A 27,501-nucleotide genomic window follows, 5' to 3' on the forward strand; every position below is an offset into this window, starting at 1 on the left:
CACGAACAAGCCATGTGAGACATCCATTTGACCTAACTTAAAGCCCAACTGCACTTCTCATCCTAGTATTCTCATGTGTATGATCATAGATTTGCGTTAGCTAAAGAAGTAATGCAACAAGTTCTGCATGAGGTGGTGTCAGGTAGCATAAAGTTAGAACACTGCATGTTACCCAAAGTCAATCACATGCATTATGTTCTGCAACTGCCCACACCCCAATAACTATCAGGTGAACAATAATCACTGATTTTTCGATTGAACTCTCTTTTTAATCTGACGGAATCACAGACAAAGGGTGATGCCACAAATAGGTCTACCAGATCTCGCTGTAGAAATGTCATCGACCATACATTTCAACTCTCCAAGGACCAACACTCAAAACTCAACTGCGATGGCTTGACAAAATATAACCTGTACAGTAATTTGAGTGTGAAGTTCAGTTGAGTTACCCTAGGCCTAAAACGAGAAAAAGAACCCCTTGTAGTCTACGAGAAACTAAGGGCCAGATATCGAAAAAGGAAGAAAGCAAAGCCAGCCTAATGTTATGAGTTATGAAAGCAAAGACTAACATTATGCAAAGTTCCCCTCAAATGAAAAGAGAAGCATTCTGCAAGAGCTTCTCCTGCAATCCTCGTCGAAGCGGGACCCTCCCACTCATGGGACATGGCAACAATATATGTAGGTTCATTCTTCTAAAAAGCATCATTCATAGGTCCTATAAGATGATTGGCACTTGTGCTGAGAGCTTTTCCTGCAGATCCCTGATCTTTGAGCAGAGTTCCACCTTGTGTTCCTTGTAGCTCTGAAGCACAAAGTCCTTTCCCTCAATTACTTCCTTCAGTTCAACAACCTCTTTCTTGAGCATATCCACCCTCTCTACCTCTCCCTTCCTCTTCTCAATGCCAACACAATGCAGGTCAGCATCATCGGCATAACCATTGGGATGACCATTTGTCTCATCTAACTGCCAGCAATGTCCAGCTTGCAAAGGTTTCTCATGAGAGAGTGCCTCTGCAACACAATGATCTGCAATAATCTTCCTCAGATGCTGGATCTCTCGCTCAGATGCAAACAGATCTCGATTGGCAGCATCCAGCTGAGATTGCAGATTGGTGGACTGTATCACCTGAATGTTTAGAGAATTCTTAAGATCAGCAATCTGAGCTTGCATCTCCATGATCATCTCATCGCGTTTCTTGAGGTGCTGTCTCAGCTTCTGTATGACCTCTCTTTTGCTATAGATGTCAGACCCTGATTCTGAAACACATGGAGAGCCAGAACTGTTAGAGTACTGAAATGGTCTTCGAGAAGCTTCAAGCTGATCAGGCGACGATATCCACATAACGTCGCAGTTCTCTTTGCTTGATTCTGGCGCATGTATCTTGACAAGTGGAAGTGAGGGTTCAACTGATTTGGGTACAGTACTTGCAGGTGCTTGCTTGACTTGCACTCCACCATCTGCAAGTCCTGACATGGTAAAAGCAATTAGGCCCTGTTTAGTTCCCACCCCGTAAACGCAAAAACGCAAAATTTTGCGAAGGAATCTTACTAATTTGAAGTACTAAATGAAGTCTATTTACAAAATTTTTTGCATAGATGGGCTGTAAATCGCAAGACGAATCTAATGAGCCTACTTAATCCATAAACTGCAACAGTGATGCTACAGTAACCATCCACTAATTATTGATTAATCATAGATTAATTAGCATCATTAGATTCGTCTCGCGATTTACAACACATCTGTGCAAAAAGTTTTGTAAATAAACTTCATCTAGTACTTCAAATTAGCAAGATTCCGTCGCGTTTACAGGGGGAGGGAACTAAACACGGCCTTAGTATGACAAGTTTTGGGAAGAACATTCATGCCACAACAAAACAAACAATAATGAAATAGGGTAAAACCCAAACCAAAGATCGACCTGTAAGAATTTATTAATTCAGTTCAATCAGTATAGTGAAAGCAACAGCCAGAAACAATGAAATTACGATTTTGTCTCTAAATGCTAAACTCATATCCAAAATTGGAAATTTGATAGAATCATAGAATGCTATAACATTATTTCTTACTATAATTTGTGGATAAGCATGACTCTTATGCACACAAACACTAGATATTTCTATATAATTATCCAACCCCACTAATGCATTTTTAAGGGTTCCCCTATTCCATTAACGAAACAAACTACAAAATCCATCTAGCTGATAACTTCAAGGTTAGAGGACCACAACAAAGGGCATTTTGTTTACAAGTCAATACAGAGCAAAACATGTAACTGAGACTTAAAAAATTGCATTCTAAATTGTATTCTAGCACCAAAATTATTGCAGGTTGAGAATATTCAACGCTCCATAGATTTTTTTTCACAAAGAAGCGAGTAACAGGTAAAAGAACAGAGCAAGTAGGAAGTTACAGATAAAGCACCTGAAATACAGTAGCAGCAGCCAGTTTGGTCACTGAACTGGTGGAGGTTCGAGTGCAGCTCACATGCTTCAGGCCTTCTTTTAGCTGCAATTTCGCACAGTCAACACTCACCAGAGAGCATACAAAGAATACGGACACAAGATCAAGATTATAACTGAAGATGGGGGGCATGAGATGACATAAGACCTTTGGAAGTATTAATATTATTTTGCTGCTTCCCATCAAACAACTGCTTTAGTTTGCACCCAAGCCTGATTGAAAGTGTACTAAGCAAAACGCCCCCTGCAACAAGAACCCAGTTTGGCCCTTCACCTTGGACATGGCTACCCCTCCCCGACTTCTGTAAGCTCCTACTTGTCTTGTTCTTCATTCTAACAACAACCAATTTCTTCAGCCAAGCGTATAAAGACAGTACCTAGACCTGCAGAAATGCAAGGCAGTATTAAGCACCACAGCCTCACCCACACATTGGTGAAAAAAAAATAGTTTCACTTACAGAGATGCGCATTTACAGGGAGAGAAAAAAGATTACATAAGAACAAAAAAGCTAAACCATGTGGCATCAAACAATGCGAAGGCTCTATGGAAAGACGACTGCGGAAGCTAAAAACAGATTCAGGCTATTAATCGCTGTATTATTCAGGGGCGGACCCCAGTACAAGGACACGGGTGTACACAAGTACACCCCATATATTTTTTTGCAAAAAAAAAAACGAAGTTCAGCAGGTAAATACATCGCCCGATTACCCGCAAGAAAGAATACCTGGTCAGATCTTAACACAAATAGCACACATCAGGGTTTTGGGTGTTGGATTTCGCACAGCAAGTAGGGAAGGGAAGGGGAGGGAATAGGCGGGCGCACCTGTGTGTGTGATGCTCAGCGGCGGCGAAGACCTGGCCAAGGGTGTCCGCTCGCCCAGCCGTCGCCGACTCAGGCCGAGAGTGGCGTCGGCGGAGAACGAAAGGAAAAGGTAAACGCATCGGAGGAAAGAAAAAGGTTTTTTTTTAATAGAGACCATTACAATTTTACAAATTTGGAGAATTGCCATTACAATTTGGGTATTTTGAAATATGCCATTACAATTATTGAACTCCCTGATTCTTATCATTTTTTACATATCTCAGCCGCTCCGGCCATTGTCAGACCTGGATACATACGCAGAGGGCGTATGGACACCAGTTCATCTACGGCGTTAAGAGTTCCGGTCCCATCCGTCCAATCTAGACCCCTCGCCGTTCTCATCTCCCTCTCGTTAGCAGGCAAGCGGCCTCTCCCTCTCGTTAGCAGGCGAGCGGCGGCGCCATGGCGGCCACGCGCGCACGCCACCCGACCAGCCGCGGCGAGATAGAGTGCCGCCGCCAGGCCGGCCATGCGCGGGGAGCAGGCGAGTGGCGGCGCCATGGCGGCCACGCGGGGACCGCCGGCCCGGGCGGCACATGCAGCGGGCTGGTGGTGGGTAGGGAGCAGTCGAGCGGCTGTTCCATGGGGCCACGCGGAGACCGTCGGCCTGGGGGGCGCGTGCAGCAGTCGAGTGGCGGCGCCATGGCGGCCACACACGCAAGCCACCGCCAGGCCGGCCGAGCGCGGGGAGCGCGCGCGAGCAGCTTTGGTCACCTGGCCGCACACGAGCAGTGCTTGGTGCCGTGCGAGGTGACGCGGGTGAGGGCGTGGCCGTGCAGCGCAGCACATGTTCGTCGTTGTAGATGTTCAGGCGCCGGCATGGTGGTGCTCCCTCGGCACGTCCTCCTCCTCTGCTTACTGGTCACCGCGGCTCTTTCCTCTCTCGTTGCGACGGCGGCCTCGGTGCAGCGACACCCGCTCAGGGTGGTGCCTCCTCGGCGGTGTTGTTCGGTGCGGGCTTGATGGCGACGTTCCCCTTCTGGTGCTTGATGGCGTCCTCCTCCTGGGGCTTCTCCTTGCGCGGCTCTGTGTCCTCCTCTTCCCCGCGTTCTTCTCTGCTCCACGCCTCCCACGCCTCCTTCCTTCAATCAGAGGCGGTGGGTCTGATTGCAATGCCAATTGAAAGAAATAAAAAAAAAATTGAAGTCATGGAGTTCAAATCGAAGCACAAAACACTAATGCTGCTTCCGTTTGCTTGCATCTCGCAAGCACTCGAATTGAAAGAGCGGCTTGGAGCATTGGATAGGTGGAGAAAAGGATAAGATGAGATGGATGGCATGCTGCAGAGATTGCCGTGCACCTCGATCAAGCGCTGGCCCTGGTTGTACATCTGGGGGCACGCTGCCGCGAGCAGCCCGAGCAGGTCCAAGGCCACCGTCGGGGACATCTCGTGCTGGCCCCCGAGGAGCGTTGGAGGAGGATGAGGATGAGGAAGTGGGCACCTGCGCTAGCGATGAAAGCAGATGGACCTGCTTGGGCAGGCTGTGCACGCCAAGCCGGCGAGGCGGGGAGCGGCTCATGCCTCCTGCCCAGCCGCAGTAGGCGAGCGGCGGCGCCAGGGAGAAGAGAATGGTGATGGGATTGGACGGAGAGGAGCTCTCAACGCTGTAGACGAACTGGCGTTTATACGCCCTCTGCATACGCATCCGCGTCTGACAATGAGCCCAAAGCGGCTGGTATACGTAGAAAATGGCAAGATTCAGGGAGTCCAACAATTGTAATGGCATGTTTCAGAATACCTGAATTGTAATGACAATTCTCCAAACTTACACAACTATAAAGAAAAAGGTCGCACTCGCGGCCCTTCTGTGCCGGATGAAGGCAGCAGATGAGCGAGCGGAGGTTTTTTTTTCTTTTGTTCGGTTCAATCAAGGAGTTAATGACAGGCCCGCCTGTGGTTAATTAAAAATTAAAGAGAGAACTCGAAGCCTTTAGACGTGAGGACAAGATCAATTTTAGTGGGAGTGTCATCGACATAGTTATCAAGACTGAAAATTTAATAACTGTACCAGTGGAGTGTCATGGTGATGATAATCCTCTCATATTTCATGACACTCCTCTCTCCTTATACTATTGGTACATGTTAATAAATTTAATATTCATGATACTCCTATAACACTCCCATTAAAATTGGCTTAAAACAACTTTCTGAATCAGGCATTTCGCGTGACCTGTTTCCTCGACCACGCGAGCTGCATGGAACATGTACGTGATGAATTGATGAGAGAGCTTGCCGAGTAGAGTTGCGGCCGTTCTGACCGTCATGTGGTACACACCAGTGACGACGGCAGCATTAAAACACTTAAAGTAATGATCACCGCAGCCTTAAACTTACTCTTCACTAAAACTTACTAAGATGTAAGACTAATGGCAATGAAATCGCTCGCCTCTGATGGAAGAATTTAAAGTTTAGGATTTAGTGTTAAGCTCTGAATCCAACGTGCATCACATTGTATGCAGAGGATCCCCTGGACCGGTCGGAAAGTCGCTGCGGATGAGCTCGGAACGCCCGCTCGTACGGGCCGGTACAGCCCGTTAACTGTGTTCACCATGACTGTAATCTTTCGTTCTACTGGTACGTACGAACAGTAAAAGCTCCCTCCCACTATCCTTTTCGAAAGTAAAGTGCCCCAACCCCAACAAATGAAATCGCTTGTGCTCGTCCCCATTGAACAACCACCACGGCCACGGGCACGGGCACGGGGACCAGAGGGCCCACAGGCCAGTGGCATCCACCTCAATTGCTGTGCCGCCCTGCTTGGCTGTGCCTGCGCGGCGGTTGGAGCTTAGCCCAGCTAATGGGGTCAAACCCACCCTTAACCCGTGCCCGACCGCGTGGGTAGTGGCCTTGTGGGGGCGCCGCGCCCTTTGCTTCTGCTCGACGGCGACCCGAGCCCCGGCGGCCTCTGCACGTCCCGCCCGGGGACACATCGCCGACGTGTCACCCGTGGGGCGGAACTGGAGCGCCGCCGCCGCCGGTGGGGTGGGGGGGGGGGTGCAGTCATGTGAGGCCGTCAGCCACTCTGCCCGTCTCGACTTCGGACTTCGGAGGTGTTGCCATCGGCAGATGATGACTTGGCACCGCGCAGAAAACAAACCAAGATTTAACTTCAAGAAGACAAACCAGGATCGGCACCATGGAGAAATGGACAAACGTAAGCCACGTTTGAATCTTGCTAGATAGCGGCGGAGGAGGCAATGCGTGGTTGCTCGAACGCAGCAAACTCTTGGAAACGGGAAAAAGGAGGAGGCAAGAGTGGGTAAAAACATAGTCACACTATATATTTTTAAATTTGGGAGTTTTTTAGATGAAGCGGCACGACAGTGGAAAATTTCTGCGTATAGGAGCAGCACAAAATATGAATGAAAACCCATGCTTTACTCTTCGCCCGGAGCTGGCCAGCCCGTTCAATTCCTCGAACCAAATTATTCTTTCAGTTTTACAGATAAATCACACTAGACAACCGTGGTAAAAAAAAAGGCAGTTGCTTTACACAAACTGAGAGCCGTGGTAAAAAAAAAGTCTCTTTTCCGAGAATATGCGATGTGCACGATCATCCACAATGTGTGTGTGTTTCTTGGTCTTGGACCCACTCTGTCGCGCAGATAAAAATACCTGCCACCTATAAATCGAACCTACAAAAATGGGTTGATTATGGCAAAGTGATCCTTGGCTAATCTTTTTTCCCCCTTAGGCCCTTACCATAGAAGGGTTTCTGTAGGAACTGAAAACGTATGGTCTTTTCGCTCCAGGCCTCCAGCAGATGCCCAACTCTCGTGAAAGATGAAGGCCTCCATGCATCAACAGTCTGATGTCCCATGTCTCCAGCTTCTAAGGTCACACGGAGCACCACTTTACAGAACTTTGACGATGCACGCACACACTTCTAAAAAAAGAAAACATCATTTCAGATTGATGAATTTGGAGACAAAAACATTCTTTGCTACTGAGACTCAACACAAATTAATGCAGTCAAGGTTATTGAAACCAATGTACAGTAACAATGTTTCGTCTCAAAAAATCTGTACCAACGTCCATACATACAAAAGGAGTACAAGGAGTTATGTTTTTTTTGAAGAAATGTCAGAATCCATGCATCATTACTGGACTATTTCTCCATGGTGCTGGACCGTTACCATCATATCGTTTAGTCAACATAAAAGTAAAGGTATGTAGAATGAGAGGAATTTCATATCTAATATCTAGTTCAAAAGCTTTCAACAGGGTACTACAACTACAAGCATTGATGAGAGAGAAGTCACCGCAGAAAGAATCAATTAGTTACCTATCTGAGGGCATGAACGCAGTGTGTGTGACTGTGTGTTCAATGATCCATGCTCTATGCAATTCTGGCGTGCATAGCCTGATACACAGCCTGTGATTGAACAAGCACCAGTTGAGGCACAGTTTGCACAACTGACAGAGACTTTGCTGTGAGCTACGAATGTGTTAGTTGACAACCTATTCCCTAGAAGACAATTCCTCAGTCAGCATTGCATATGTTTCATCACGTGGTTTGCAGTTCATCTGTTCTAATATGGATATCATGTCATGGCATACATCTGAGTGACCCTTTCTTATCAATCCATCAATTATAACTTTCCAAACAATTTCATCAGGATTGTAGTCTTTCCATCTCGAATCTCTGAATATTTCTTTAGCCCTATCCGCTTGTCCTTCAGCAGTAAGCCCAGAAAGCAGATTCTGGTAAGACAACAGATTTGGTAAAAAACCATGTCCAATCATGGAACAAAGCAATGCCCAAGCATCAGGATACATCCTCAACTTGCAAAAGCAATTAACAAGAGCAGTGTATATATCTTCATTCAGGGGTAGATTATCTTCTTTCATCCGAGAAACTAATGAAGTCACCTCGTCCAATCTTCTATCTTCAGAAAACCCTTCCAGGATGGCCAAATAAGCTCTTGCACTTGCACTAGAAGGAACAGCATTCTTCTTCATTCGCTCAAACAATTCAAAGACATCAGTAAGCTCTATGATATTCCACACAAGAGTTGCTTTCAAAGGCACATGCTCAGCCAGCCTCATCTGTAAAAGATGTCTAAGCAAGATCAGAAAGGTAAAGTGGTTTGGCATAGAAGCCACACTTTTCATGTGCTTCAAGATTGTGACTGCATGATCTGTCTTCCCAATACTTGCATACCCATCCATCAAAGTGTTATATGCCATTGCATCAATAGTGACCCCACTTTTGTTCATTTCCATCACAACATTTTCTGCTTCATCAAGCCTGCCTTCATTGCAATGTGCACGCACAGACGTAGTATAAGTGACTACATCAGGACTGCACCCCAGTGACACCATTTGCCCCCACATTCTTGTGGCTAATCCATAGTTTCTCTCCTTGAAAAGCTTGTCAATTACAATTGTATAGTTGACAGTCGATGGCTTCACATCCTTTTGTAGCATCTCATCTATAAAAGATAATCCTTCTTGCCATCCCTTGGTCTTGCATAGATTTTCAATGAATGGACTGTATGTATAGGTATCTGGTGCACAACCAGCTGAGATCATCTTTTCCAAAAATGTTTGTGCAATATCGACTTTACCAGCCTTGCATAACCCATCTATCAGTGTATTGAACGTCACAGAATTAGGTCTTATACCTCTCTCTTCCAGGCCATCAAAAAGAGAGCAAGCTTCATTGGTTTTCCCATCTTTACACAGAGCATCAATCAGTGCATTGCAAGTGTACTGATCAGCAGCTAAACCATCTCCCTCCATCAAACGGAGTAATCTGAAAGCACTCTCTGTGTGCCCATCAATGCATTGGCCTCGAATCAACAAATTGTAAGTCACAACATCTGGCTCTACTCCACATGCTCTCATCTTGTGCAACAAAGCCATTGCTTTGTACACTTTCCTCCCATTACAGAAACCTTGCACTAATGCATTGTATGTCCACACGTTTGGCTCACACCCTTTCGACTTCATGGATTCAAACACCCTCACCGCATGATTCATCCTTCCCTCCCTGCAGTAGGCATTCACAACAGCAGTGCACGTTACAACAGAAGGAGCCAATCCGTTGTCAAACATCTCCTCCAGCATTTTCTCAGCCTCGTCAACCTTCCTCTCTCTACACCATAAATCGACCAGTGCTGCATAAGCACGAGTGTTTGTCCTCCATCCCAGCTCCTTGATCTTCTGCAGTATGCAGAGCCCCTCCTCCCCCCTGCCAGCATCACAGAGCCCCTTCACCAAGGCCACATATGTGTGCATGTCTGGCTGCTCCATCTCCCTGAGCAACTCCAGTGCCTTATCAATCCTCCCTGTCTCACATAGTCCTTCAATCAGTGCAGCATAAGAGACCACATCTTGCCGGAACCCTCTAAGCGGCATTTTGTTGAACAGGTCCTGGGCCACTTCAACCTGCTGTGTGCGGCAGTACCCCACGATCAGGGAGTTGAACGTGAACGCGTCGGGGCGCCAGCCGGAGCGGACCATGAGGCTGAGGTACCGTTGGGCGCGGCGGAGGTCGGCGCGGCGGCAGAGGGCCCGGATGAGTGCATTGTAGGTGGCGCCCGTCGGCGCAGGCGGGGCGTGGCGGTGCATGTGCGCGAAGAGGCGGAGCATGAGCGGCGTCAGGGCGAAGCGGGAGAAGTGGGCGAGGAGGGAGCGGAAGGGGCGGTCGAAGAGCGGGCGGAGCGGCGGCGGGGAGAGCGCGTGGAGGCGGAGCACGACCGGGAGGGCGATGTCGAGGAGGTGGCGGGACGGCGCGGCTGCGCGGGCGACGGCGGCCGCGAGGCGGAGCGGGAGCGGGACGAGGAGCGTGCGGGGCAGAGACGGCGCGAGGAGGGCCGGGAGGTGCGGGAGCGAGGGGTGGAAGCGCCAGTCCGGCGAGGAGAGCACAGCGGCGAGATGCGCGATGAGCGCGGCGGCGGACTGCAGGGGCGGAGGGGACGCCATGGGAGGTGTTTAGGGGGGACGCCAGAGACCGATAGCTGGGGGCCGTGGCGGCGACGGCCGGGTGTCTGATGGCACGTCAGCAACTAGCGACGGAGCCGCCGCACGCCGCCGTCGCCATTGTTGGGGATCTTGTGTGTGCGGTTTGACGCCCAAACCAGCCCAGGTAAAGGCCGTGTTTGGTTTTTTTCTGGAAATCCTGTAGCACGCTTTGACCGCTAATTTAGAGTATCAAATGAAGTCTAATTACAAAATCACCTCCACAATCCCTCGTGTAAATCGCGAGATGAATCTAATGAGGCCTTTGGCGCACGATTAGAAGATGGTTACTGTAGCATCACTGTAGCAAATCATCCATTAATTACCGCCACTAGATTCGTCTCGAAAAATTACACTCATCCCTAAAAAGGTTTTGCAAATAGACTTCATTTAGTACTCCATGCGGACGTTCGTCTTTTTATGTAAACTTGATTAGACATTTAACCAAACACGGCCAAAGATTTGAATCGAAGGGCTGGAAAGGGGCCCATGAGAGAGTTTTGGGAATTCCGTCCGAATTTCGTCGAATTATTTATGAATTCATTCGCACTACAGACCTTTCAGCAAAATCAATCGTCTCTACAGGACGGAACATCGGAATTATTTATCAATTCGCTCAGAAACAGAAGAATCGAAGCTTAGCTACGAACATTCAATCAAGAAAATAAAACCTGAACTCTGAACAGTGTTCGCTAGAAGATGTTCATTTCGTGTTCCAACTGCCGACGAGTTTACAAGTTCTATACATCAGATTTCTTGCTGATGAATTGATTTGCCAAGCAGGCATAAACATCAAAGTCTACTAAGTTCAACAGCTGATGGCCAAGTGCTGTCCTGAGCATCATATTACAAGATGTGGACAGAGACCAGATCTGCCATGATTCCTGATTCCAGCTCAAAAACACCGCACAATTCACTAACTCAAACATGTATAACCAACTAAACCAAGATCAACGGGCGCCCGCATACGAGAATTTCGTCACCCATACAGCTCGCGCCAGGGTTCCTGAATGATTGGTGATTTTTCGATCCCCCTCTCGAGAACGGATTCTTTGCTGAACTCCAAGTTGGTGTGCCTGGCCAAGTGCTGTCCTACACACTGCAATATCTGACAATATGAAGAGAAATTGGGTGAGCCAAGAGCTAACAAGCTTCACACTTCGCAACTTGCAAGCACGAAGTATGCATTCTTTCATAGTTCCACAGAACTGAACTGGACATATGAGCAGCTGTGTACAATGCTTCATAGAAAAATATTACAGTTCAGGAGTTTAAAACATAGCAGAAAACATGATGCGTTTCTTTCTATTTGAGCAGAAGAAAACTGGAGAAGCAAATGCTATCTCCTTATGACAAAACTTTTAGAGGGTTCTCTCTTTGTTGAATCCTTAAAGGCTTGGGAGGTACCAAGGTAACAGATTAACCCATTTTAACATTACTAATTAGCTTGACTACTGTTTCAGTATCAGGGGTGAAAAAACTAGCTCTAGATTTACCATGGCGCACCCAAGGAATATACAAAAATTTGTAGCAATTGATGGTGAATTTGGGCCTAGCTAGTGGCAAAATTGTTCTTACCCTGGTGGCACTGGCACCAGGCAAACTGAACGCAGCGTCACCCCTGTCAGGTATCGTTTCCAATTCGATCAGAATAATTCTGGCAATTTTCAGTACCTACGTAGTCTGCAGAGCTTCTATTAAAAGAAGGGGGTCAACGACAGAAGAAAAGGAAGGCAGAAATACAGAGTTACAGACAATTATCCAAGGCATGAGATTTAGATACCAGTAAGGAATAACTCAATCAGAATCAACAGAGTAGACAAGATTACCTCAAGATCAGAAACTGTAGAGCTTTTGCCTTGCTGCTGCCCACCAGAAGTGACAAGAAGGACTGTAGGCATCTTCAACACTCGTACCATTTCTAGCAAACATAATATTGGTTCACTACGTATTTGCAAGGATGTAGGAGGTTTAGTAGTCCCGTCAACCAACAAGTGAGTAAAGTCAGTTGTTGCCCCTATTTCAGCACCATGAAGTACAGGCGATGCGTTGGCTGCATGTTCCATTCCATGATGATAGCTTGATGATCTTGTGATGAATGGGACAATTAGAACTCGCTCAGTGGACGTAGATTCAGCAGAAATCAGTTCTAGGACCTCATTCATAGCACACGCTGCAAGAGGGGGCTTATAATCTGGCACAACAAAAATAGACACCTGCCAATAAACAAAAGAGCTTAAATACAACAATTTTCTTAATTCTTATGGAGTGCAGAAAGTGGGAAAAAACAGGGCAGATCCAATATCAACAATCAGGAACACAATTGACGTTTCATGTCATAGAAAAGCATAGTCAAATCGTCATTAGCAAACAATTTTCAAAGGACTAACTGCTTGACAGCCAACAGCCCTTAGAGTCATGTAATTTGGAACTGACAGCTGACTATCAGTTGCAAAAGGGCCATATCGACAAAGATTCAGAGAATAAAGCATTGTTAGCAGAAGCAACATGAAATCAACTGCATGTTGCACATGTTAAAATTCCGAAAACATGCTTTTTTCATCTAATAAAATTCAAGCAAGACAAAAAAAAGGGTGTGAATCCCACTAGGAAAGTGTCCTTTTCCATTATCATCAATTGCCTCTAGGTGCATAATCATTAGCATGCGATGTCATTTTGATGTTGTCCAAATGTGATAAGTTGATTGAGATTTAGAATATATTATATTTCTCAGAGAGTTCAACAAAACGATGACAGGGAGACCGCCGGTGTCCGCTTTCCACATACATTTTTCAGTTTTCAGTGTCCTCGCCTTGCCAAAAAATCTCTAACCGCAATTGTGTTGCTGTACCATAAGGGACTTTCAAGGCACAACAGAACCTCCTAGCAAAATCCTTGAAGGAGACTAATCTTCCAGTTTCATGGAGTAAATCCCCTGCCCCTCATGCACAGAACTACAGTTGCTTGTCTAGTAACCTTGAGCTCATTCACCCAAAACAGAACACAACAAGCCTACCGTTCATTTAACTAAGTTTGAATTAGCAGCAAAGGGAATCGAACCAGTAGGACGGGTAGAAACCCTCTTGGGCCCTTTTACCTGCGGAGAGCCACTGGAATCGGAGAAGCTCAGGAGCTCGACGGACGCCTTCTCACCGCCGAGGCCGTACTTTCCGAGTGGGAGCTCGACGGACGCGGCCTCCCTGCAAAAAAAACATCAAGCGTCAACCGCTGAAGGGCCCAGCAGAGGCGGAAGCTGCGGGATTGGGGCCTTGGGGGCAGGTTAGGTTAGGGTTTAGGCGGGAGGAGACAAACCTCGTGAGCCCTGGCGGCGGGCGGAGAGCGTCGGCGAGCGCCGCGCCGTATCCTGCGGCGTCGCGGACGAGCACGAGCGCCCTGGATGCCACCCGCATCGCCGCTGGTCGCCGGGCGCCGCAGACGCGACGATCGGAGCAAGGGGAGGGAGGAAGAGAGACGCACGGTGGAACACGAACACGGCAGGGCCGCAGCTACAAGGAGTCGAGGGCAAGGCCCTTCCAATATTGGGCCTTCCCACTCATGGCTCATGGGCCTCCTCCCGCTCGTCGTCCTGCTGCTGCCCGAAAACGATGGGCCGCATAGCACTCCTCGAATTTTGTTTTCGGATAAAATTCTTTCCATTTCTCAAAAAAAAAGAGATAAAATTCTTTTTTTTTGAAACGGATAAAGATAAAATTTTCTTTCGAATGATGCGTTGCCCTGCTGTCCTGCAGGTTCGGCTCGTCGACGAACAACGATGTTGTCAGGCTTCCACCGGAGGAGGTTACTTCAGGGAGATTTAATTCGCACACGTGGTGATCACTGCTAGTACTGCTCCAATAATGGGTGTGCCACTGTCGTTATCTGTGACACGAGCATGCAGAGTGCATCGGCGCTCTTGTTTGACCCACCCGAGCCGCCAAATTTCTCGCTCGTCGATCTCACGAGCAGGAAAATCTTGCTTCTTGAAACCGACATGAATCTTACTCAGAGGTTGGAAGATCTAGAGCTAGTTGACCCGAGTGCAACCGACAAAAGCCCGTGACTTGACCTCACCAATGGACAGCCACGGCCTCACTTAACAGCACTGCGTAACACAGCACTGAGTAAACGCTTTAAAATCCCGCGGCGAACTTGGTGTGTGTGGTACTCTCTCAGTTTCAAATTTCATGTATACTAACACCGACAGAAACATCTTTGTGGCATGTTCATATACAAGTAAACTTTACAGTTACCTCCTATACATGCGGAGTATGGTACATGTTTAACTTTAACAGATCGACTAATTCAACTTTGATCCATCCGACAGAACCATCTACAGATATTTACATCCTTCCACGCCTAGTCCAAGCACGAATAAAACTACAGGCAACAAATCCACACATGGAGTAAACAACACATGGTTTCCATGCGAAGCGGACACCAAGATTCAAGAAGCAGCTGGCGGTTCCTCGGCAACGCCGTCGATCATGGCCGCATCACCTTCGTACGCTATAGAGCGAGCATGCTAGAGTATGGCGCAGGTGTTGCTGCCGCCGCCACGGCGCGGCACCGCCGCCGCGCTCTGCCTCCGCTTGCTGGAGGCGGAGGAATTGCTTTCCATGGGCTGGTAGTCGTGCCTCTCCACCAGCGGCGAGTAGTTGCCCGGGTGGCTCTGCGCCGCCGCCAGCGAGTAGCTGCTGACCCTGGCCCCGTAGCCGTAGCCGTAGCCGTGGCCGTGGCCGTAGCCCCCCGCGGCGGCGCCCACCGGCGACGGGTAGTAGTGGTAGGCGTACGGGCTGGCGGGCGCCGCGGCGTAGCTGCTGTACTGCCACTGGCGGTGGCCGCCGTTGTACGGCGACCGCATCGCCGCCATCACCTCCTGCTTGGTCCCCGGGAGCGGGAGCGCCGCCGCCTCGAACGTGTCGTGCGTCCGCAGCTCCACGATCTCCGCCTCGCCCACCTTCTTCTTGAGCTTCTTGACCAGCTTGTTCGAGTCCACGCCGGTGCCGATCACCAGCAGCAGGCTCTTGTCGCCGCCGGCCAGCGTCACGGACTCCACTCCTGCTCGAATTGGGAACTAATGATCTTTTTGCTGACAGGAACGGCCGCTTCAGAATTCTGAATTGCAATCAGGAACAGAGCACGGGCACTTACCGCTGACCGCCGCCGCCACTTTCATGGCCTTGGCCTGGCACTTGTCGGACTTCACATGCATCCGGATTATGATCTCCTTCTGAAAGAATTTGACAGGTACAAACAAACAAGTTCACAAGTTATGAAAAACAAGTTCAATCCAAGCAAAAGAGAATACCGAAATATGCAGAAGAAGAAGAAGCAGATCGAAGCTGGAAAGAAGCAGCTAGATATTTACCCTCATGGTGGTGCTTTGTTGAATTCCTGCAGTATTTTGTGAGCTAGCTCGAATAAGGAAGCTGCCCTGCCGTGGATGCTGAGAGAGGAAAGAGAAGTGTGCGGTTTTATCTCAAGTACTGACAGCCAGGAGGAAGGGTAGATATATGTGCCTGTCACTTGTGTGACGAAAGGCTCTTGTCTAGTTGGTAGTGGTACTCTAATGGGCTTGGTACTTGGTAGGCAAGCAAGCGTAAATGCGTGATCCCGGAGCAACAAATATCACATGTCGAGGTATTTAACTTTTTTTAAGGGAAGTCGAGGTATTTAACTGATATGACTTTGACCAAGAGTATCACTTATCAGGAACTTTTGGCGGTTGTATGCTCATCGCTGGAGGCCAACCAACATCACAAAACTAAGACGGCAATGCGGGCTACTATCAGTACAGCGGAGTTTCGAATTTCGTGTTGAAAAGCTCAAGTACTAGTTTAGTGTTGAGCATGTGAATCAAAAGTCCAAAACTCGAGTTGATGAACATGCATGATGTTTGAGGTAGGCAAAGTTTCACCAGCTGGTGAAGAAGCGCTCACCACTTACTAACCACTGAACATCCAAAGTACCGGAGTGTCAAAGATGGAAACTGCAAGTTAGGAGTCAAAACGTTGTTGGTTACTAATTCAAGTCTCGCTACTTGGGAAACTATCTAGGAGACGTAATCAAAATGAACGTTCTCTTGATATACAGACTGTGAAATATAATGAAAATCACACAAGTTGTTTGGGCTGATCGGTGAGCGTTCTTCGGACAGCGACTCGGAAATTTATACATGCTACTACTGCTCAACTTGGAACTGGTACGGTGGTGGCGCTGCTCAGTGTTACATGCATGAACCATTCACACGACGACCGGACCCTGGTATCTATCAATGCAACCCACGTTTGGAACCGAGTTTAAGATGAGATGGGACTATGGGAGAGCTTAGAGTTGACGACGACGACCGTGCAAAAGATAGCGAACCGTGGCCGCCGGCCACGTCCGGTCCCGGGGGTATACTTGACTGTCGACTCCCACGTGGGCACGCCACCATTGTTGCAGAGCGTCCGAGGTTCGTCCCTGCCTGTCCACGTCGTTGTCCTGCGCCGGACATCGCCGGGCGGACGCAAGACTTCAAGTTCGCTTCCATGATCTTGACAAGAAGGATTTGCATCCCACGCAAACCGTGCGCGCTGGTCGGCGCTGGTTGGGATTTGGGTGGCGGAAGGAAGCTCTGCTACGTGGATGCCAGTGGTCAATGTCATCGACACCCCTTGCCGGCGTGGCGAACGCAGCAGCAGCAGCGCGCGTCACGGGACTACGGGAGCATCGAATTTTATCTTAACGAGTCGGTCAGTGTTCTTTAACGCGAAACCAATAAGCCGAGCCGGACCAGTTCCGAGGTGTAAATAAGTTAATTAACGAGCCTGTTAGGTTTCCCCCGTAGTCGTAGATAATTTACAATAATTTTGTGTCTGGTATGAATTTTACCGGCAAGAAATTCCGACATGCACGCGACTGGTTTGCTAACCGGTGGAAGGAAGCCCCTTGGATAGCGACTCGTAGATGATTTACACGCGGCTGCACAAGTTGTCAGTGGTTGTGGCGCTGCCGCTCAGTGCTACTACATCTTCATGAACGGCAAAAGTCAGCTGCGGCAATGATCGATCACGACAGGTATCAGCACAACATGAGTTTAAATTAAGCGTCTGATGAAGACGACGGATCGGAGGAGTTGACCGTGCAAAGATGATAGAGATCAGAAGCACGGTGGCCACGTCGCAGCAGGTGTATGTGTATCCGATCCGATCCCGGATGTGCATGAGCATGACTCCGACGGCACACGTTTGAGCGGCGGACGTGTGTCGCCTTGTCCTTGTGCAGGCGTTGTGCCTACAGATTCAAGCGCCGCTTGCTGGCTGCGGCCGCCGGCGTACGTTTGCTTCGGGAGGGAGAATGCCACCAGCCAAGTTCCTGGAAGTTGGGGCCGGGCTTCGGAGTCGGAAAACTTGGGAGCTGCGGCCTGCGGTGCGGGGCGCCGCAGACGCCGACGGCTTGAGAGCCAGAGTTGAGGCGTGCTGGCCGCCGCTGGACTCGGCGACTTGTCACGTACAAACGCGCCTCCCGTTCTTAAATAAATGACGCTACTAGCCCAGTGAAAAAGGAGGGAGTAGCCAGCTTTTTCGATGGTGACTTGGATCCGCGACAAACAACCACAAAAGCAGAGTTACTCGTGGTTCAGGTAGTAGACGGCCGGCCGGCTGGCCTTCGGTTTCAGAATCTCAGACGGCGGCAAGCCGGCAACGCCTTTGGCACGAAGCGTACGAGGCTCGCTCAGACCTGGGCGGCAGGTCTGAAAATTGTACAGGACGCGCACCGCCCATCCGTCCGCTGCTTTGGTTCACCCACACAGGGCACGGCAAGTGTGCTGCCGCTGCCGCTCGGCTGGGAACTGGGAAGCGCGACGTGCACGTGCGTCGACGCCGGCGGTCGTCGGTCATGGGTCGAACCATCGCGCCGCCTCGCCGGCGTGGCGGATGCCCACGCGGCGGCGGCGCGCCTCACGGGAGCCACGCGGTTTATCCATCGTTTCCGCGCGCGCCGTTGCGATCCCTCCACTTCGGTGGGTTTTTTTTTCAAAAGAAAAAAGAAAAAGAAAGAGGAAGAAGAACCTCCAGATTCTTTGGAAATCAGACTGTAGGCCACCGGCCACAAGCACCTGACCACACGACGCGGTAAAGCATTTACTAGTACTACTTTTTTTTCCCCTCGCGCGTAACAGTACATTGTCCGACCGACCCAACCAAGCTAGTAGTGCGGCTGATGGTTCAACGACCCGAGGCTCCGTCGGTATCCACGTTTGCTTTCGCTCTGTCTCCGTGGGTACCTCAGCATCTTTCAGGAATTCAGGTGTGCAGGCCCAGGCGTCTGAGCTGCTAATGGTTTGGATCCTAACCGGTCGAGAGTGGTTTGGTTTTACCTCTGGGTTATCATTGGATGGGGCAAGCAGGTTCTATGCACATATAGTTTGGTCTGGATTGATTTCAGGGTGCAAACAGTTTGAATTAGTTTGGATTAATATGGTTCACTTCCTTACATGGTCCTCACACAAAGAGCCGGATCTTAGAAATAAAATCTCACGTTCACACTATAAAATTTTATCGAAATTGACTGAAACTTGTTGGAGATGACTCAGTATAGCTGGCAGCTACTCTGTGTAAAGCAGTGTGGCTAGAACTACACGTGGGCCCCATGTCAAGAGCCGGCCCCTAGAAATAAATCCTTACGTTCACACTATAAAATTTTATCGAAATTGACCGAAATTTGTTGGAGATGACTCAGTATGACTGCAGCTACTCTATGTAAAGCAGTGTGGGTAGAACTACACGTGGGCCCCACGTCAAGAGCCGGACTCTAGAAATAAAACCTCGCGTTCACACTATAAAATTTTATAGAAATTGACTAAAATTTTTTAGAGATGACCCGGTATGACTGGCAGCTATTTTGTGCAAAGCAGTGTAGCTTGAACTATATGTGGACCTCACGTCAAAGAGTGGAGCCACTAAATTAATTGGAGAGAATTTGACGTAGTAGTTTGAAACCGGTTTGTTTGGGTTGAAACTATTGGTTTGGTTTGCTTTGGAGGAAGAGAGCAAGTAGTTTGGATTAGTTTGGGTAGAATAGCAAGTTGATGGAGTTGATTTGGTTTCTAAAGTATATTAATAATAAAATAGTTTGGGGTGGTTTTGGTTTGATTTGTAAACCATTAGCAGGGCGGCGTGAAAATGATGGGCGTCCAAGCGCGAATTTCGGCCCTGTCTGGCCGTCTTTCCTTCCTTTCCCCTACAAACGCGACGTCCGAAGAGGAACACGTGTCAGTTTAAAAAAGAAAGGAAAAGAAGAAGAGGAGCATGTGTGCAACAATTTTTGCAGCAGGAAGGATCACCATTCAGCGGCGTGTCACGTCTGTATGTGGGGCACAGACCCGAGAGACGGCAGCATCCAGTAGAAGAGATCGTGCGGAAGCAATCGATGATCCATCAACAAGATCAGTGAGCACACATCCAGGACAAGCGGCACTACAGGAACTCACATCCGTTGATTATCATTATTTTTTTTGCGAGGAAACTCGCGTTTACATCTCACTAGCTTCACAAATCCGGAAAGCAATGCATGCGGCTACACAAATGAATGAAACGGGGCAGCAGGGGCACAGCTAACACACAAGCCCCTGCTTTCAGTATGAAACTGCAGGACACAGAGACTCAGAGAGTAGAAAACAATCGCACACGCAGCAGGCCAGCAGCTTCACCATCTTCAACACACAGGGAGGCAAGCAAGCACATCCTAGTGACCTAATCCTACACAATGTAACACTACCGTATCGATCCCTGCTACATGATGGAGCAGCCGTTGGGGTCGGTCGAGGGCGGGTAGTACTCGTGGTGCACCACGGTGGGCGCCGCCGGCGGGTAGTACCCGTACGGCGCCGGCTGCTGCTGCTGGTGGCCGTAGCCGTAGTAGTACTCCGGCGCGTAGCCGGCGGGCGTCGTCGCGGGGTAGGAGCCGCCGCCGCCGTAGCCGCTGCTGCTGGTGCCCCCGTAGCCGGAGTCGGCGCGCGAGAGGCCGCTACCGGCGCGGGGCCCGTAGTAGCCGTAGCCGGCGGCGCCGTGGAGGGTGCGGAGCTCGACGAGGTCGGCGCGGCCCACCTTGCGGCGCAGGCGCGTGGTGAGGTCGTTGCAGTCGACGCCGTCGCCGACCACCCGCAGCAGGCTCCTGTCCTTCCCCGCCAGCGCCACCGACTCCACCCCGGCCACCGCCGCCGCCACCTTCATCGCCCTCGCGCCCTGGCCCTTGTCCGCCGAGCCGCCCCCCGGCATCCGGATCACCATCTCCGTCTGCAGCAGATAACAAACAACAAGAACAAGAACGATGTCAAAGCCTTGATCGAATCGAAGCCTGCTCGCAGCTGATGATGGAACTGTCAGCAAGATCTGTTGGCGTACCCTCATCCTGCGTTGCTGCTGCTGCTGCTATCGAGTGATGAGCCAAGTGAATGATCGATCGATGATGTGCACACACGGTCGTTGCTTCTGCTGTCAGGTGCTGAGCCGGTTTGTTGAGAGCAGAGGGCGCCTGTCTCGCCGTTTATATAGAACGTGCCCGGGTGTTGCTTTCAGGGCAATTGCCTTGGCAGCGCGCGGCTCCTTCTCCTGCACCGGATCCTTTCCCTTTGCGCCGAAGCAGAGTGCCGCCCACGAATCCAGTTGGGAAAAAATAAAAAAGAGCACGGCGTTTCAGACCGGCCGGCCGGCCGGCCGTGACCGGGAGCACTTGGGATCTTGGATACGAGGAGGTGGGGAAGGCTTGGAGATTTTTTTTGGGAAAATTGGATCTATACCATTAAAAAGTTCAAAGTTTAGAAAAATACCATTGAAAGTTCGAAGTATAGAAAACTACCATCCAAAAAGTGTTGGCAAAATTTGCTGTGGGACACTGCGATATGACCTAATATGCTGGCACACACCGCAAACCATCGAATTTGCCCGGTACCATTATGAAAACGGATTCCTTTGCTGCATCACACCGCACCCCTTTTTATATTATTTTGCCCAAACCTGGAGAGAGGAACCAAACTAAATGGACAATACTGCCCTTGGCTCGGGTTAGATGGTCTGGTTCGACCAAGTTGAACAGGGGAGCCCGACAAGCCATTTACTAGCGCAGGACAGGGTCACTTGAACCCTAGCTCAGTTCACCCCTTTGCGCCGCCACCCCACCGACGAGTTCCTCGAGTCGCCGTCAGTGCCGCCGGTGCCAGTGCTGGTAGGCCTTCTCCCCTAAGCCAAGCCGAGCGTGGATGCACAACGGAGAAGATGGTGTCTCCGACAGGAGGGAAGCGATTGTGCCCCAGCATCGATTCCCCATCGGAGGCAGCCAGTCTTGATTGGATCCCCAAAGGGTAAGCCTCTCGTTCTTTTGATCTGGTAGATTCGATAATGGAATGGTTGTTTGGACATGATCGTTACGGATTTTGCACTTCGCATCTTAGTCTAACAACTTGCATCTTAGCATTCACGCCTGGTTTCTCTTGCTTGTAATTGTTTTAGGATGGATCGTACCTCTGCTTGCATAATTGCTTTGCATGTTTCAGACTATGTTGAGATTCGTGATGACGGTAGGCACCTGACTCACAGAACCAGAAATTTCGAATTAGTTGTGGATAGGGATACAACCAATTTCAAGGATCTTTCAGATGATATAGCAGTAGAGGTAAAGCATGGGAGAAATCAGGGAATGAATCTGAGTTTCTGGAACAAGGAAACATCTGCTTATTCTACTCTAACTTCTGACTCAACGATGATGGCTGCACTTGACATGTATTGGGACTATAGAAGGCTTCCTCTGTTAGTCACAATTTATGACACTCTGCCATTGGGAAATAGCCACCAGAAAACTCTTGACTTGAACCAGGTATGATAACTAGTAGACATGAAACATCTAGCATTTTGGCTGAGAGTGGATCTATTGAAGCAAAGGCGAACAAGGCAAAAAGATCAAAGGTAGGAAAATCAATTGATGATGATGAAGAACCCTGGGTTGATGAAGAAGAAGAATATGTTGGTATAAATGATGAGCTTCCATATATGTCAGATGTAGAGGCACATGCTGAGGCAAACAACAGATCAGATCATGCTCCATCTGATTCTGATTTTGATTCTGATTCTAGTGTGAATGATGAACTCCTAGTTGATGACGAAGCTGGATGTGATGTACTTGAGCATGTCACTAACTTAGAAAACCCCACCATAGCCCTCAATGTGACATTTGAGGATGGGGATACATTTAAGAGGGCAATTAGACAATATGCAGTACTGAATGAGTTTGAAATTGCAGCTCCTTACAGTGAGAGGACAAGATATAGAGGGCATTGCAAGGGCACACAGAGCAAAGGGAAGAGGTGTAAATGGAGGATTCATGCTTCTGAGTTGCAGGATGGACAAACTTGGCAGGTTGGCATTGATATGCTTTGTTAATTGAATACAATATTGTTTTTGGATCTGATAATACTTTTTTTTGCATGCTGTATTGTATTTTGTAGATAAAGAGGCTAGTGGACAAGCATACATGTGCCAGCAGAGCCAAGGTTGACCACAATTCCATGGCAACTAATGCTTGGGTTAGGGACAGGGTCATTGATATTCTAAGGGAGGAACCAACAACTGGAGCTGCTGCTCTAAAGAAGATGTTAGAGAAGAAGTACAACATAAAGCTATCATACTATGTGGCCTGGGATGGAAAAGAGATGGCTCTGGAACAGATCATGGGCAAATGGGATGATAGTTTTGAAGACGCATTTAGATTCAAGGCTGAGGTTGAGAGGACCAATCCTGGGAGTCTAGTGGAGATTGATCATCAAAAGATTGGAAATAAAGTGAGGTTTACAAGGATGTTTGTTGCCTTAAAGACATGTGTTGATGGATTTCTGACTGGTTGTAGACCATTTCTAGGTGTGGATTCACCTGTCTTAACTGGTAGGTGGAGAGGACAGCTTGCATCAGCCTCAACAGTTGATGGCCATAACTGGCTTTTTCCAGTAGCTTATGCTGTTTTTGAGTCAGAATCAAGTGACAATTGGAAGTGGTTCTTTGAAAGGTTGCAAATTGCTATAGGCTCACCACCAGGGCTTGTTATCTGTACAGATGCAGGAAAAGGGATTGACAATGCTGTGACATCAGTGTTCTCAAATGGGGTAGAACACAGGGAGTGCATGCGCCACTTTGTTAAGAACTTTCAGAAAAGGTACAGAGGTGTTGTATTCAAGAAGCACTTATGGCCAGCTTGTAGAGCTTACAATCAAGGTCATTATGAATACCATTACAACATTATGCAGAAGGCCTCACCAAATGCCATTAAGTGGATAGAGGATAATCACAAACATTTATGGAATAGGTGGAAGTTTTCTGATGTTAGCAAATGTGACTATGTCACTAACAATATTGCTAAAACCTTCAATAGTTGGATCAGAAAAGAAAAGGCACAACCAGTTATTCCCCTGATGGACAGGATCAGACAACTGATCATGGAGAAACATGACACTAGGAGGGATTTTGCTAAAAAGTGGACTAGTAGGATCCTGCCTCACATAACAAAGGACCTCAATGCTAGGAGTAGGAATTTGAAGTATGTCATTCACAAAGGCCACAATAACACTGCAGAGATAGAAGGCACTACCAAAAAGTTGAAAACCTGGAGACACACTGTTGATCTCGAAAATAGGACCTGCAGTTGTAGAAGGTGGCAGATCACTGGGCTCCCATGTACACATGCCCTGTGTCTAATCAATGCAACAGGAAACAGAAATGTTGACGATTTTATAGATGAGTACTACTCAGTTGACATGTTCAAGAGGGCTTATGAAGGTGTAGTGATGCCAATGACAGGTAGAAGCCAATGGCCAAAAGTGAATCTGGGATTCAAGCTTTGGCCACCACTTCTAAAGAGATCTGCTGGACGTCCAAGATCAAGAAGGATAAAGGGTGTCGAAGAAGGAGGGAAGGTAATAGGTAAGAAGAGGTGTAAGAGGTGTGGACAGCTTGGCCACATGATGAAGACATGCAATGAGACCGTTTATGACTCAGATGCACCTCCTCCAGCACCGCCCAAGCCAAAGAAAACAAGGACTAAGAAAGCTAAGACTACAAGCACTGCTTCAACCATGCAATCCCAGACTGGAGAGTGCACCACAATTGTTGCAGCTGCTTTACTGACAAATAGCCCTGCAGGCAACACGAGGAGGTGAGATGAACTTGTAACATTTCCTTTACTTGTCAATTACACATGTCAAGAGTCCTAACAATTTTCTTTCCAATAGCCGCAAGAGGCAATTGGACAATGCAGATGGTGCTACCTCACCTACACCTGATGATCAGAAGGCTAACAAGCTAAAGAAAAGGAAGGTGCAGAACAAGCAGACCAAGAAGCAGTTGCTTATGAACCGACTGTCTGAGCGAAAGTCTTTGTCTCCTAAAATACCAGACTTGTTGGCTTAGTTAAGTTATGGCAGACTTGTTGCCTTTGTTAAGCAATGCCAGACTTGTTGGCTTAGTTAAGTAATGGCAGACTTGTTGCCTTCATTAAGCAGTGCTAGACTTGTTGGCGATGTTCAGGCTTAAATCGTGCTGGATTGGTCATGACAACATAACTGCATTACTCATGTCTTACAGCATTCATCAGAAGATACCAACATAACCTACAAACTGCTTACTTGACTAGCAACACCATCAGAAAACAAGAAGCAAAAGAAACAAGTTGGCTACGCCTAGAACAACAAGACATTCCCTGTTCTATCAATCTTGGTCTCTAATGCCATCTTGCTATGAGCAACGTTCTTGAAAGCAGCATCTGCATCCTTCAAATTGTCAACTGCACCCTGCAACAGTTCAGTGCACCACTCAACACCAACGATGGCCCTCTTCACAGCCTCAATGCCTTTCACATCTGGACCCCTTCCTGCTACCTTTGAGCTAGAGAGGAGGCAATGGCGGCGGCGGCGGCGGCGAACTCCGGGGCTGCGCACAGGGTCCGCATCTGGGACCCGGAGGAGGTGAGGATGAGGAGGAGGGCGGTGCCGTGGACCTCCCTGGGGGTCGACGGGGCTGACAGCGAGGAGGCGGCGGCGGCGAGGGCGAGTGCGACGTCTACGTCGGGCACGGCGGCGACGCGCAGAGGATGGCGGCGTGGCTGCACGCCGAGCTGGAGCTGCTGGGCGTACCCTGCGTCGCGGCCAACCAGCGCCGCAGGCGCACACGGCCGAGCGGGGCGCCATGGACGCGGCCGTGGTCAGGGTGACCCTATCCGATGCTAGTAAATGGCTCGTCGGCCTCCCCTATTCAACTTGGTCGAACCAGACCATCTAACCCGAGCCAAGGGCAGTATTGTCCATTCAATTCGGTTCCTCTCTCCAGGTTTGGGCAAAATAATATAAAAAGGGGTGCGGTGTGATGCAGCAAAGGAACCCATTTTCATAATGGTACCGGGCAAATTCGATGGTTTGCGGTGTGTGCCAGCATATTAGGTCATATCGCAGTGTCCCACATCAAATTTTGCCAAAAGTGTTCCGTTGTTGATTTCTAGCATTGGCGTTAGCTGCTGATTAAAAAAAGAAAATCACAAAACCCACCGCCCAACCCACGCACGCAGCCTACCCCAGGCCCAAAGCAGACAGACACGCATCCCCTAGAGGAACACACGCACGCCCAGGAGGAGCGCGACCACCAAGCTGGCGGCGGCGTGCCTCCCAGTGGCGCGCGCCCCCGGCACAGCAGCTCCGCAGGCCTCCCCTCCATGGTGCGCACCTCTCCTTTCCCTCTTGTTTTCTGCTGTTCATCTCCTTCTCGTGCTTTGTCTAAACTCTAGCTTTTTTGAAAATATAAACCCTAGATTTTAGGGATTCTGTAGTGCTGGGATAAGAAATCGTGGATTTGAGTAGGAATGGATGCTACTGAAGTTCCAGAAGGGTAATTCCCTCTCACCCGCTTTGGATTCTTCGAATTTGTAATTATTTTGCTGGTATTTATATCTGTTCCATATATTTGTGGCTTGCATATTGTAGGATTGATCCAAAGAATGCTTGTAAAATAGAGGTCAATGTCAACTCATACTTCAGCACTAGAGATGGTAAGAAGGTGTACAATCGGGGTCGGATCATAAAATGGATTGTTGATTCGGAACAATATGCAGTCATTGATCTCGAGAAGGATATTATTAGAGAAGGATATCTCTGAGACAGCAACCAAAGGGCAAATTTCTGGGTTGTAACAGGGCCCCATTTGACATGCAAGTTAACTTCAGATGGTCAGCTTCTTAACTTGCAATGTTGATGAGCCAACTGGAGTAGACGAAGAGTGGAGGTACTTCAACAATGTAGATTCTGCTATTCATGATGCACAACCAGTAGAAAATATTGAAGAAGAGTTGCAGAAAAGGAAGAGGACAAGGCTTATTCCAGAATTTGATACTGAATGTGTTCCTGACGATGAGGCTGCTATGGTAGATGATTACATTTATCCTCACACAATTCATGATAAAGAGAATCCAGTCATTAAGGAAGGAGACACGTTTGGAGATAAGGAAGAATTTATCTCGACTATGAGAACATATGCCATAAAGAATGAGTTTGAGACTAGGGTTGAACATAGTGACAGAGAAAGATACAGGGCAAGGTGTGGAGATGAAAACTGCGGTTGCAGAGTTTTTGCAAAGAAACTTCATGGTGGCAACACATTCATGGTGGTCAAACTCTCAAAATTGACTGATCACACTTGTTCTTCATGATACTTGGGAGGAGAGCTTCACAATGTTACGGAGATTCAAAGCAGCTCTAGAAGAAACTTGCCCAGGAAGCATTGTTGAGATTGATTGCAAGAAGATCAATGAAAAAAATGCACTTTTCAAGAATGTTTGTGTGCATTAAAGCATGTGTTGATGGTTTTTTGTCTGGATGCAGACCATATCTTGGCATTGATTCTACTCACTTGACTGGAAAGTATAATGGGCAATTAGCTGCAACAACTGCCATTGATGGACATAACAGGATGTATCCAGTTGCATATGGGATTTTTGGGAAGGAAACAAATGCCAATTGGGCTTGGTTCATGGGCAACCTGAAGAAAGCAATTGGCACTTTACCACCTGGGTTAACAATCCACACTGATGCTTGTAAAGAATTAGCATATGCTGTCAATAAAGTATTCAAAGGTGAGGTAGAGCACCGTGAGTGTTTTAGACACCTGATGGCTAATTTTAGAAAAAAGTACAAAGGTGAGG

The 27,501-nt window shown here is 48.4% G+C and overlaps 6 protein-coding genes and 1 long non-coding RNA gene across 13 annotated transcripts; 2 read left to right on the forward strand and 5 right to left on the reverse strand.

Moving 5' to 3' along the window:
• Positions 1-239: 239 nt before the first annotated feature.
• Positions 240-3,430, reverse strand: LOC120706554. Of its 3 annotated transcripts, none has more exons than XM_039991252.1 (4): positions 3,285-3,430; positions 2,609-2,843; positions 2,423-2,506; positions 240-1,458 (listed from the first exon to the last, which is right to left on the reverse strand). In XM_039991252.1, the coding sequence occupies exons 2-4, from the start codon at positions 2,790-2,792 to the stop codon at positions 716-718; spliced, it is 1,011 nt and encodes a 336-aa protein (XP_039847186.1). In that variant the 5' UTR covers positions 2,793-2,843; positions 3,285-3,430; the 3' UTR covers positions 240-715. The 3 variants fall into 3 exon arrangements, with proteins under 3 accessions (XP_039847186.1, XP_039847171.1, XP_039847178.1); XM_039991237.1 differs by having other exon boundaries at positions 240-1,467; XM_039991244.1 differs by having other exon boundaries at positions 240-1,467; positions 3,186-3,291.
• Positions 3,431-6,683: 3,253 nt separating this feature from the next.
• Positions 6,684-10,399, reverse strand: LOC120706575 (pentatricopeptide repeat-containing protein At5g65560-like). Of its 3 annotated transcripts, XM_039991265.1 has the most exons (3): positions 7,610-10,399; positions 7,027-7,210; positions 6,684-6,959 (listed from the first exon to the last, which is right to left on the reverse strand). In XM_039991265.1, exon 1 carries the CDS (start codon positions 10,252-10,254, stop codon positions 7,786-7,788), a length of 2,469 nt encoding a protein of 822 aa, XP_039847199.1. In that variant the 5' UTR covers positions 10,255-10,399; the 3' UTR covers positions 6,684-6,959; positions 7,027-7,210; positions 7,610-7,785. The 3 variants fall into 3 exon arrangements, with proteins under 3 accessions (XP_039847199.1, XP_039847204.1, XP_039847191.1); XM_039991270.1 differs by having other exon boundaries at positions 6,684-7,207; XM_039991257.1 differs by having other exon boundaries at positions 6,684-7,210.
• Positions 10,400-10,955: 556 nt separating this feature from the next.
• On the reverse strand, positions 10,956-13,793 carry LOC120706597. Of its 3 annotated transcripts, none has more exons than XR_005688371.1 (5): positions 13,603-13,791; positions 13,388-13,490; positions 12,120-12,506; positions 11,869-11,984; positions 10,956-11,398 (listed from the first exon to the last, which is right to left on the reverse strand). XR_005688371.1 is itself a non-coding variant. In XM_039991290.1 (5 exons), exons 1-4 carry the CDS (start codon positions 13,698-13,700, stop codon positions 11,906-11,908), a joined length of 594 nt encoding a protein of 197 aa, XP_039847224.1. In that variant the 5' UTR covers positions 13,701-13,791; the 3' UTR covers positions 10,956-11,398; positions 11,869-11,905. The 3 variants fall into 3 exon arrangements, 2 of the variants coding, with proteins under 2 accessions (XP_039847224.1, XP_039847213.1); XM_039991290.1 differs by having other exon boundaries at positions 11,869-11,911; XM_039991279.1 differs by lacking the exon at positions 11,869-11,984 and having other exon boundaries at positions 13,603-13,793.
• Positions 13,794-14,482: 689 nt separating this feature from the next.
• LOC120706614 lies at positions 14,483-16,027 on the reverse strand. Its single transcript, XM_039991303.1, has 3 exons — positions 15,659-16,027; positions 15,442-15,520; positions 14,483-15,348 (listed from the first exon to the last, which is right to left on the reverse strand). Exons 1-3 carry the CDS (start codon positions 15,662-15,664, stop codon positions 14,813-14,815), a joined length of 621 nt encoding a protein of 206 aa, XP_039847237.1. The 5' UTR covers positions 15,665-16,027; the 3' UTR covers positions 14,483-14,812.
• A 3,725-nt stretch (positions 16,028-19,752) lies between these two features.
• LOC120706623 lies at positions 19,753-20,891 on the reverse strand. Its single transcript, XM_039991309.1, has 2 exons — positions 20,679-20,891; positions 19,753-20,570 (listed from the first exon to the last, which is right to left on the reverse strand). Exons 1-2 carry the CDS (start codon positions 20,682-20,684, stop codon positions 20,067-20,069), a joined length of 510 nt encoding a protein of 169 aa, XP_039847243.1. The 5' UTR covers positions 20,685-20,891; the 3' UTR covers positions 19,753-20,066.
• Positions 20,892-22,148: 1,257 nt separating this feature from the next.
• Positions 22,149-24,725, forward strand: LOC120655149. The gene is made up of 3 exons (XM_039932869.1): positions 22,149-22,685; positions 22,775-23,475; positions 24,548-24,725. Exons 1-3 carry the CDS (start codon positions 22,149-22,151, stop codon positions 24,723-24,725), a joined length of 1,416 nt encoding a protein of 471 aa, XP_039788803.1.
• Positions 24,726-25,797: 1,072 nt separating this feature from the next.
• Positions 25,798-26,804, forward strand: LOC120706657. Its single transcript, XR_005688391.1, has 3 exons — positions 25,798-26,022; positions 26,116-26,192; positions 26,288-26,804. It is a non-coding gene; the product is annotated as an uncharacterized LOC120706657 (long non-coding RNA).
• Positions 26,805-27,501: the final 697 nt, after the last annotated feature.

The sequence above is a fragment of the Panicum virgatum genome, chromosome 1K, assembly GCF_016808335.1.
Source record: "Panicum virgatum strain AP13 chromosome 1K, P.virgatum_v5, whole genome shotgun sequence".
NCBI classification, from domain to species: domain Eukaryota; kingdom Viridiplantae; phylum Streptophyta; class Magnoliopsida; order Poales; family Poaceae; genus Panicum; species Panicum virgatum.

Bases quoted from the DNA above. Each gene is read 5' to 3' on its own strand.
- LOC120706575 (XM_039991270.1), bottom strand. From the start codon at position 10,254: ATGGCGTCCCCTCCGCCCCTGCAGTCCGCCGCCGCGCTCATCGCGCAT.
- LOC120655149 (XM_039932869.1), top strand. From the start codon at position 22,149: ATGATAACTAGTAGACATGAAACATCTAGCATTTTGGCTGAGAGTGGA. The intron at 22,686-22,774 runs GTTGGCATTGAT...TGTATTTTGTAG, and splicing joins AGGATGGACAAACTTGGCAG to ATAAAGAGGCTAGTGGACAA. The intron at 23,476-24,547 runs GTACAGAGGTGT...TCTTTCCAATAG, and splicing joins GTTAAGAACTTTCAGAAAAG to CCGCAAGAGGCAATTGGACA.
- LOC120706554 (XM_039991237.1), bottom strand. From the start codon at position 2,792: ATGAAGAACAAGACAAGTAGGAGCTTACAGAAGTCGGGGAGGGGTAGC. The intron at 2,507-2,608 runs GTCTTATGTCAT...GCGAAATTGCAG, and splicing joins TAATATTAATACTTCCAAAG to CTAAAAGAAGGCCTGAAGCA. The intron at 1,468-2,422 runs GTGCTTTATCTG...TTACCATGTCAG, and splicing joins CTGCTGCTACTGTATTTCAG to GACTTGCAGATGGTGGAGTG.
- LOC120706614 (XM_039991303.1), bottom strand. The intron at 15,349-15,441 runs GTAAGTGCCCGT...CAATTCGAGCAG, and splicing joins AGTGGCGGCGGCGGTCAGCG to GAGTGGAGTCCGTGACGCTG.
- LOC120706597 (XM_039991279.1), bottom strand. From the start codon at position 13,700: ATGCGGGTGGCATCCAGGGCGCTCGTGCTCGTCCGCGACGCCGCAGGA. The intron at 13,491-13,602 runs GTTTGTCTCCTC...TTTTTTTTGCAG, and splicing joins CCGCCGCCAGGGCTCACGAG to GGAGGCCGCGTCCGTCGAGC. The intron at 12,507-13,387 runs GTAAAAGGGCCC...GTTTATTGGCAG, and splicing joins ATTCCAGTGGCTCTCCGCAG to GTGTCTATTTTTGTTGTGCC.